The sequence below is a fragment of the Rhea americana genome, unplaced genomic scaffold (assembly GCF_003343005.1).
Source record: "Rhea americana isolate MKP2758 unplaced genomic scaffold, rheAme1 scaffold_197, whole genome shotgun sequence".
NCBI classification, from domain to species: Eukaryota; Metazoa; Chordata; class Aves; order Rheiformes; family Rheidae; genus Rhea; species Rhea americana.
The window spans coordinates 1590336-1600656 of record NW_028186116.1 but is presented as its reverse complement, the minus strand read 5'-3'; the positions used below and the strand labels follow the sequence as shown (position 1 = coordinate 1600656).

The following is a 10321-nucleotide window of genomic DNA, read 5'->3' as shown; positions in this document are numbered from 1 at the left end:
AAAAATTAGGAACTCTTACCAGTGCAAACAAGATTCCGGCATAAGCCATTTCGGAAATCGTGGAACACACGATTGCGGTGTTCCTGGAAACAAAGAAAAGCTCAGCTATGACTTTCAGGTAGATACTGAAGTCGCAAACATTGAATTTCAATCAAGTGCATTCTTACTCTTTGTCCTTACTGAGAACAACTGAGTTGCAAGAAAGCTGTTAATACATATTGCTTAGGACTTCTTATCAGTATGCCTTAAAGGCTAAAGAGCCCCTTGTAGGTACCACTTTGAGACAAAGACACCAAATTGGTTCGAAACCCTTGTACATTTCCCTCAGTCATCTCAAAATAGGATTATTTTAACTTTTCAGTTAAATGTACATAAAAGTAACTGAAAACTTGTACTAATAGGAATGGCATCAAATAACAAACAGGCCTCTATAGTAACTACCCTGCCTTTTTCCTTCCCAGTAAGAAATATCTTACACCAATTTCTGCCAGCATTAGGTACAGGAACTGGCATACATGAAAGCACAAGAAATCAGCTAGGAGTTTTATGACACTTAGCTCCCTGGAAATACAGTTTTAGCAAAGAAATTTCCCCACACCCAAATCTTATTTTCATTTCTGATATTCTGACTACTGTCTGCCCCCTCCAACCCCCTGCCAAATTCCATGTGCTTTATTCATTTTATGTCCTAGAATTAAATTTGTGACCATTTGCATTAAATATAGAAATATTTCTCTTCTAAAAAAAAAAAAAATTTTGCACTAACTTTGTTTTCCACCGAGTATTTTTTTTACAACTGACTCAGAATTTGGGGTGGGAGGAGTCAATTGTCTCTACAGACTCTCCATCCTGACAAACAAGTCACTTTGACCACACTACGATTAAATCCTATCACTCTGAAAGAGCCAAATAAACACCTGAAATGAACAAACTACAGCCTTCAAGAGCAAATACACCTCACACGTTTTGTCGTAAAGATCAACTAATGACTAACCAAAAAAAGAAAACCATTCTTAAATTCTTAACACCCGTGTCTCCTCTGACTAATTACTGGTCTGCTTACAGCCCAGGAAACATTTGTTTGGCTTGTCAGTCCAGTGAACAGCAAGCTAGATCTCCTCTGAAGCGCTCATTTAAATTTACTCTGGCTTATAAACACGAAAATACTTCAAAGTATTATTGTGTTGTGGCATTTCAACCTTTTGCCAGTGTCATATAGTGTACTTGCTGGTAGCAAGGTAGCTGAGTATGAAGCTAGAGAACAGGAGAACTAATCTCCAATAAAAGGAATCCCTTGCACTAGTTAAGCTGCATTGGTATTTTGCATAGTTTATACCAAAGTCATGTGTGTAAGTCGTGTAGGGGTTGTCACCAAAATTTCTGATCAAAGCCACTGCCCTGACTTATTTGATTCCCTTTTACACATTGTGCAAAATCTACTGTTTGCACATCCACAGCAAGCACCAAGTCATCCATGACAGCTCCTCATGCTAGCAACAGGAAAACAGTAGCAGTAAAAACTGTGCCTTCTGGCAGCAGCTTGTGTTTATACGGGATTCAAGTAACCTGACCTGAAGAACTCCTAAATGCTGACTGGCCTGCTACACTAAGTAGTCTGGAAAGTGAATGACCTCGGGTACAGACTAGAAGGGGAGGAGGGAGAAAAACTTTTAACTTCATACTCACCTGCCTCATTTTAGCATGGATATAGAAGCAGGAATAGCCCAACTGGGAGATCTTTTTGGCTAGCAATTCAACCCGTTGAGAAGAGTTGCAGAAAATGATCGACTGGTTAATCTGGAGCTGAACATAAAAGTAGCTTGTTCAGTAAATGCAGCATTTTACTAATGAACAGTCCAAAACATAAGAATTCTAAATCCTTTCCAAGAGGCAGCAAAACAGTTACACTTGCAGGTAACCTAAACAGTACATATTTTTGCACAAGAGGAGAAAAATTAGTATCATTCCGTAACATGAAATTACAGGACAAGCAGCATGTATTTTTAGCTTCAGTTTATACAATAAGATCAGCACTTTTTTGGCACAGGGGAAAAAACAAGAACAAAAAATACATAGTTAGCCAATCTTTGTTACCGTAAACCTTATTCTTTGTTTTGAAGGAAAAAGCTTCTGCGTGTTCCTTACCAAATCCCGTTGCTTACCCTGGAAAACAGTGTATTGAGGCAGTGTACTTTCTGACGTTCAGTTACATAGGCGTAGTACTGGGTAACTCCCTTCAAGGTCAGCTCCTCCATCAGATTAATCTCATAGGGTTTCTGCAAATGGGAATTCTGAAAGAGAGACTTTCAAGCTAAAGATAAAGCAGGTATAGCCATGTGCAAACAGCTAAGGACTTCTCACCCTCAGCACATTAAGCTCCTGCCTGGCAAGTATGTACCACCTATCCACTCTCAGGCTACGCATAAAGCAGACAGGGCAGGCAAAATTTTACAAAGGATTATTTATAAATCAAAGGCAACACATCAGGCCAGACAGTGGTACCTCTTAGAAGCAAATCACTAAAGACTGCATGTAACAACCACATAAAAAGTGAAATGGTGCCCTTTATGTAAGAACTGTGCTTGTCTAGCTTTCCCATTAATAAAGTGCCAAAGCTATTTGACACTTCTGTTCTAGATTTAGGCTGGCAAGCAGGTAATCTCTGCATGCGTAAGTAAATGGGCACTAACAATTATGCATTGTTCCTTTGTACATTTCATGTACAAGTCATCACAATCAGTACGTTTATGAATACATCTATACCTACCATGAACTTCTGTACACTCAGAGGGAAAGTGGCTGAGTAGAGCAAAATCTGTCTGTTTTTAGGTAGCGTGAGAATAATGTCCTCCATTATTTGAACAAAGTCTTGAGACAGCAACTTATCCGCCTGTCAGAGAAAAGAAAGTAAATTAGTGGTGCAAGCAACAATCTCCTAGTCATATTTCATTGGGAAAAAACAAAACACACAGTATTCCACCTGTCTTTATGAAGCAACAGCCTTAAATCCTTGTAACATGCTGCCCCCCGCCCTCCCCCCTCCCCAAAAAACAAAATAGCTCCTACAGATAGGATTCATTTCTTGGTTATCCCAGAGTAAGAAAAAAAAAAAAACATTTAAATTTCCTGGTTCTCAGTACTTGGATTTAAACAGAATCAATGAGAAAAAACAAATGGCATGGGATACTACACTGAAAGAAGGCCCCAGGATTCCTAAAAGATTCAAAGAGCTACCTTCTCAATCTCTCATTCAGAAACCTGTGCTCTACTGGATGTTCCTACTCCAGCTTTCATAAAATTATGTTGCAAGCACAACTCATTCTTTATAACCTGAAGCCAAATGAAGTGTACTCCATCACTTCAGAATAGGCTGTTAACCTATTCCAGAATAACAACAAAGAATACATGAAAGGCAAACTTTTCTAAGTTATTTTGTTAAAAGTTTCACCCAGAAGATCCAGATGCATAAAAGTTTCTGCCAATACACCACCTCAAAAAAATTCAGAAATTGTTAACTTTGTAGTGTCTCTAACCAAAGTTTTTTTTGTTGTACTTGATGAGGAGGCTTGCTGAAATACACCATTTCTTTAATTCAGTGTTAAAAATTCCAAAACATTTAACATGAGCAACTTGCCTCATCCAGTACTATCATCTGGACATGCTCAACTTTTGCTACTCCTTTCTTGATGAGATCGAGAATTCTCCCAGGGGTAGCTATCACCACATGCACTGTAATGTAAGTTTGGAAGAGCAAAAAGATTAGGTGACTACAACAATGCAAAGAGTTTCTGGCATTCACAGCCAGGTTTTATATGAACAGTTTGAGAGAATAACGACTGCATACAAACAACAAGTAAGAGATTACAGTCCATTCTGTGACAGGCAAACAATAACACATGAATAACTCAAAGGCAGAAATTCCACTGCCATACTTTAAAAACCACAAATAAACAGCAACTTTACTGTAGCAGAAATGCTCCAACCTGTATCATCAAGCCTCATTATGTCATCTCGTAAATTGGTTCCTCCTGTTGTTGCCATCACTTTGGCACCTCCCATGTGTTTGCTGACTTGGATACAAATTTGACTGACCTGCAGGGCTAGTTCACGGGTGGGAACAATCACCATTGCTGAAAGTTAAAAATCTCAGTGTGAGTTACTAGTAACACCTTGTATCTTAAACATTTATCCTTAGAACAGATACATACTTCAGGAAGAGTGCTACATTTCTCCATATTCCCCCTCTSCCTCAGGCCCCCAGCCACCAACCACACTTACTACTCCAAATTCACTTTCCAGGACAAGACAGTAAAGTTCACAGGATATCCTCCATTTCAGATTTGTGAACACAATTGTGGAAGTTTTACAGTTCCTCCTTCCCTCAACCATTCCCCACAGCTTTCTTGGAAAATACCAGAAGACGACAACCTACACCTCTAAAAGAATATACACAAGCAGTTTTAGATTCAAGTGTGCTAAATACGTACCGATACCATTACCCAGATGGAGCTAAACAAAATCCATTTCAACTGACCTTGTATATTGTCCTTCTTTAAGTCTAGCCGTTCAAGTAAGGGAATGAGGTAGGCTCCACTCTTGCCTGTTCCGTTTTTCGCTCTAGCCAAGATATCCCTACCAGATAAAGCAATGGGGATGCTCTCCTCCTGAAATGCAATGACATTCGGTGCATGAGCAATCATAAGCCATGCTCACTTAAGAGCTTGGCTGTCCTTAACTCCTCTCACTAACAGTATCACATTAAGGCTGTCTTTTCCATAAACACAATACCCTATAGCTGTGTATTCTATCCTCCTGGCAGAAAGCAGCTAAGTCTATCAGGAAAGAGTTCTCCAACACAGCCATAGCTCTGCTCCCACTATCTCAATTACTATTCTTGTGTCATCTGGTCATAAGAAAGCCAGCAATCAGATACCACAAGGATGGTAAACCCATACTGATGGATTAGAAAAAAGTGAAAATTAGGAAAAAAAAAAAAGTAGAGGCAGCAAAGAGTCATTATCGCCTTTTACGGAGAAGGATAACCATCTGTATTTGATATAAGAAACGTATCAGCCCATGTAGTTTCAAACCCGCATGTTTCTGGGACATACCTACCACAAAACCAGCAGGTTTTCCTTCTGAAACTTCAGGCATCCAAACTCAGTCCTAAGTCTTCTGCTTTTTGCTTTCTTTTACAGTAAGATCTAACCAACCCAAGCCTCTCAACCCTGTCACATCAGAAGAGCAGGAGCTCAGAATCTGTGCTAAAGCACTTAAGTAACAGCCATGGCTCTTTCTGTGCCTTAAGCAGATAAAATGGAACAGCTGTGTCAACAATAATCCTCCAAAGAGCAATTAAAAGAGACTCCAAAAACTCCCAAAGTTTGCAAGTCAGCAACATTAAGAACAAGTCTTAAAAGTAAAAGCCAGATGGAGGGACAGAAAGGTAAACTGGCTAACATATTAACCTCAGTCTTCCATCTTCCACTGTGCATACTTCCAGATGCTTAAGAGTTAAAAAAAAAAAAAAAAAACACATCTGTGATAAAGCTGCACAGACATCTTTGGAAAATTATTTGACTTGCCATAGGTTGCAAGTCATTAACTGTTACAAAAAATGTACAGAAAAACACTGTTACCACTTGGACTAGTCATTTGTTTAAAGGATGCTACTGACTAAGAGATTAAAATACTAATGCCTCTACAGCAAAAAGGAAAAACAAGATAATTTCTTTAAAGTGTATGTCAGTCCCATTTCTATGTTACTCAGGAGCTACAATTTAGTTCGGTGTAGGAATTTCTCCCCATCCCCAAGGTATCACCAAGCTTTACTGTTCAATTTCCCAGTTTTTCCAAATCATGACATGACTACCCAACTCTTAAGGGGGAATAAAAGGTTCAATGAATTAATCACAAATTAAGCTGTCACTTATAACTAGTCTGTTTATAACAACCTGAATAGGAGATGGCTTTTCCCAGCCCATTTCAAAAATTCCCATCAGCAACTCCCGTTTCAAACAGTAATCTTCAAACTCGTTTCCTTTTGTGGAGGTCACATCCTGAATAACCAAAAAAAAAAAGCACAGTGATAAGATTAGTTCGTAGAAGCTACAGCTGTAGATTGGTCTGACTCAGTAAGAGATTACTTACGCAGGAAGACCACAACGCACATTCCACAACTATGTAAAAATTCTCACTCATCTATGCAACACCATACCATGGAGAAGAAAGTATTAACTTTCTGGTAACTGTGAATATACATCGACACCTTTTGATCTGCCCTTACAGGAGACACTGAGAATCAATCTCATGCTACAACCGCCCCCCCTAAATATAAAGCAAATTTGAAGCTTTACAGGGAAAGCATCTCTCCCATACAACTGTAGGGGAACACATTAATTCTTCATTTAAAAATAGCAAGACATGAATTGCTTTTGAATCTCTGCTTAGAAGAAATATTTTGCCAGTGTAGTTTGTGTTTTTGTTTTTTTCCAAAATATATTCCTACAATTCAAATATCCTTACCGAAGTTTTGATTCTCAAATCCTTTGGAGGGAGTTTTAAAGTCTTCTTCCAGTCATCACCAGGTCTATAGCAAAATAAATAAATATTTTTTTTTGTGTGCGTGTGTGTGTGCTTTCATTAGCAACAGTTTTAAAAGTAGTATTTCACCTCTGGAGGACTAAAAGCATCTACACATATGAGCTCATGTCTTCTCTGAGCTAAGCAGGATGCAACAAGGAGGAAACCAAAGAAATTCAGCAGTCTGCCAAGTACAAAAAAGCTTGTGAAATCTTTATCCAGTCATGAGTCCCATTTTTAGGGCACTATATCAGTACAGTAGAACACTGATGTAAAATGGAGCACTGAATTAATCATACAAAAGAAACTCGCTATAGTAACTCCAGGTAAGTATTTCACCAGTTGGAAACGAACAAAAACACCCCTGAAAGACAAAAAATCTCTTGCCCAGGGATCATCTAGTTTTTATGTAAGAGTAGTATATATTGATAAAAACACTTTTGGGGAGAAAATTAAGCAACACACATGCACCACTAGTTCATCAATTTTGTCTTCTGCTCTCAATTGCATTTAGATACTCATCCTCTCTCAAAAGAGACTGCACGGTAATGTACAGAAGACAAGATCTTTTCTTCCTCATTCCCAGATAAGGATGAGCTTTGATTAGTTTAACCCACTAGTTTGCTCAGATTAACTCATAAAACCAAGGAAGCAGGTCAAGCAAATTTTACAAACTGGAATATTACATTATGTGCTCTAAAATTACACCAGGCATTGTTTTCACAAATAACTGAGAAACAGAATACCAGCTTTTTTTGTTCTGGGGCATAACCATGGGTTGTGGTGGGGGGAGGGGAGAAAAAGTCTCATTACAGCATGAGTCTTTCAAATTTGTCAGAATTTCCAACCAGTACATTCATGTTTTATTATTATAGCTCTGAGAACAGTTTGATGGGAGGACAGATAAAGTGACATAGGATAGCCTAATGGTAGCACATTAGCTTGACTCAGATTTTGATTAATGAAAAAAATCATACGGTTAAATCGCAGAGAGTGCACACTACTGTTTAACTCACACAAGTTAATGGGTAAAATGACTTTAAGATCAACGAGAAAAGATAACTGATTTTAAAGAATTTCTCACCATGAGACACATCTGCAGCAAACAAATGAAAACCATACACAACTGGACTAAAGCTACATGGTATTTTCTCCTCTGTTTTAAGTCTCAATTCAGCTCCTTCGCATTCCCCAACTCTCTTCTCCTACTGCTTGCAACAAGGAAAGAGAACAGGATGATGCTGTGCAGTAGGGCTACCTTTGCCAAGTTGCTACATGCTGCGAAAAGCAAAATGCCAAATTCAATTTTCACAACTAATAGATTACTATGACCATTGTCAGAGAGAAGTTTACATCCGAAAAATACATTTTTTTTAGATGCATGTCACAGGACACCTATCACCAATATCATAAAACAGAACAAAAAACCTTCCCATGCATTAAATTTAAATGTTATTTTATATCCGCTGATGTTATTCAGTATTTACACGCATACTTACTTAATAGTGGTGGTCATACTCTGTGCTTGCTGTTGAGTGCCATTATTGATTGTGTTGACATTTTTCAGCTGGTTCATCTGTTGCTGAGTTTGTGTGCCTCCACCTCCTGGGCCCCCGCTGGGTTTTACAGGGCCTCTCAACTGCCCATTCTGACTGGATAGACCCATTATAACAGGGTTCTCTGTTCTGGCCGTGCTCATGTTTTTATTTTTAAAGATGTCTTTTTAGACTTCAAAACTTTGAAAGTCAGTACAGAAACTGTAATAACAGTTTATTAGACTCTCCAAAATGAAGAGATAAATAAGTCTTGCTCAATATATGAGTCCTTTATTGCAATGCAGGCAAGCACCCGTAAGTCACTCAAAGGTAAAGTAGTAACTTGCTCTGATGCACTGTGGATCAACTTTTTTTTAAAAAAAGCCCTCTAACAAAGTTGAGTTATATCAGAATTCACTTGCTTCAATCTGAAAGAGAAGCAGACAACGACAATCAATATGCAATTTTTGTCTATGGAATTTTTATCTGTTTATATTGTAAAATGGCCTACAACAACATATAGCATTGAAAAATCATTTCTTCTAAGGCAATATGCAACACAAAGTACCCGCTCTTTTGTTTCCTCAGTTTAAGAACCAAAAGCACACCAAACTGTTTTCCATTGCTATAAAGCTGAGCAGAACACCACAGGTCACCAGAAATCATTCTGTAGCCTTGCTGTGACTAATCATTTGAAAAATACTACCCAGYCCCCTTATAAAGTAGGCATCAACTACCCCAGCTGCTTTGCCTATCCTTGAAATGCAGCCACCTTCGGGACACAGCAAAGTAGCCATAAAATGCTAAGCAACCATGTTACACAGACATTTATGACAGAAAGCAAGAGCAAAATATCAAACAGATATTAAAGGCAGAATTCAAGAAATTCTTAAGATACTCTGACCATCCTTTCAACTAGGAAGGGAAGTAGAAAAGATGGCACATCATCTTAAGAAAAAAAAAAAAAACAGACAACCCAAAGAAAAAAAACACATAGAACTAACAGAAGTTTTCCATCCACCACCCCCCAAAATTAGTTTAGTCAGCTTACTTCAAACTGATACCCAATTTAAAAGTTTACAAGTCATTCAGGATAGTGAAACTAATGACATCATCACGCTGAACTGACAGCAGCTTCCTGTTTTGTTAAGCCTAAATGTTTGCACCTAAACTGTTGGTTCATCTCCAGTCCGAAACAACGAATAAACATATGTACACTAGATACGCAGCTTCCTGCTTTTATGTTCTGCATGATGTTACATTCCAGCTGTCACTGAACAATCCATATCGCACTCAAAAAAACAACATTCACAACACGTAACTTAACGCTAACGCCATTACCTAACAAAAAAGTTGGCAAAAATGTAAGCAGATAATATAAAGCTTGCATCTTACACACAGAGCATACATCTCATGGCCAGAGTTGAAAAACTCTCCCTATGATGGTAATAGTAAGCCAAGACACTCCTAGTCTAGAACTTTTTCAGAGGAACAAAAAGTAAGCTTGCACATACAATTTCTCATTGCAAAGCATCTGCATCTTAGGATAATGCAAACAGAAAAACAGCAGACTATTGATCATCAAGTTCCGTGTCTAAAAAGATATATGTTCCCTCACCAGCCAAAATACAGATTTCAAACAATAGTGGTACGTGAAATTTGAAGCGGTAGAAATGCTACACTTTTAGTCAAATAGACAGAAAAAGAACTCAAACTCTTCTCAAATCTCCCAACCTTGTTCGAGCATATCGGTTAGAGTTTCATAGCGCAATTTTAAACTTATTAAAATTGAGATTCCCCAGTTCACTTCCAGGCTAGAAACACGGTTTCAAGACATTCTTTGAAAAAACGCTCCTCTTAACCTTACTTTTGTACCAAAACGGAGGAGTCGGAAGAGAAACCACGAAGTCACCTAAAAACCCCAGACACACCAACAAGTTTCCCCAATGTTTTTACTCGAGAGAGCCTTCCAGTCCCTTGTCGTGCCCGTGCCCYGGAAGGCAGCACAAAGCCTCCCCGGGGCCGGCACACCTCCCCGTCCCCACACGGGCAGCGCCACCATTTCGCAAACCGGCGGCACGGCCCAGAAGAGGCCCCCGCGCGCGGGGCTTCCCCTGCCGAGGCAGCCCACGGCGGCCGCCCCCAGACCGCTCCCCGCGCCGCCGGGGCCGCGCCGCCGCCCCGGCGAGCGGCACCAAGCCCCC

The 10321-nt window shown here is 39.2% G+C and overlaps 1 protein-coding gene across 1 annotated transcript in view; it reads right to left on the bottom strand.

The window, feature by feature from the left end:
- Window positions 1-8575, bottom strand: part of DDX6 (DEAD-box helicase 6) — a 16473-nt gene extending 7898 nt beyond the window's left edge. Inside the window, exons 1-10 of the mRNA XM_085303144.1 lie at window positions 8082-8575; window positions 6526-6589; window positions 5955-6059; window positions 4535-4664; window positions 3984-4130; window positions 3635-3729; window positions 2768-2890; window positions 2163-2291; window positions 1687-1803; window positions 20-83 (exon numbers count right to left, since the gene is read on the bottom strand). Coding sequence (XP_085159270.1) covers window positions 20-83; window positions 1687-1803; window positions 2163-2291; window positions 2768-2890; window positions 3635-3729; window positions 3984-4130; window positions 4535-4664; window positions 5955-6059; window positions 6526-6589; window positions 8082-8281 — 1174 coding nt within the window. The 5' untranslated portion in view covers window positions 8282-8575. The remainder of the gene's footprint in view (window positions 1-19; window positions 84-1686; window positions 1804-2162; window positions 2292-2767; window positions 2891-3634; window positions 3730-3983; window positions 4131-4534; window positions 4665-5954; window positions 6060-6525; window positions 6590-8081) is intronic.
- Between the last annotated feature and the right edge of the window lie 1746 nt (window positions 8576-10321).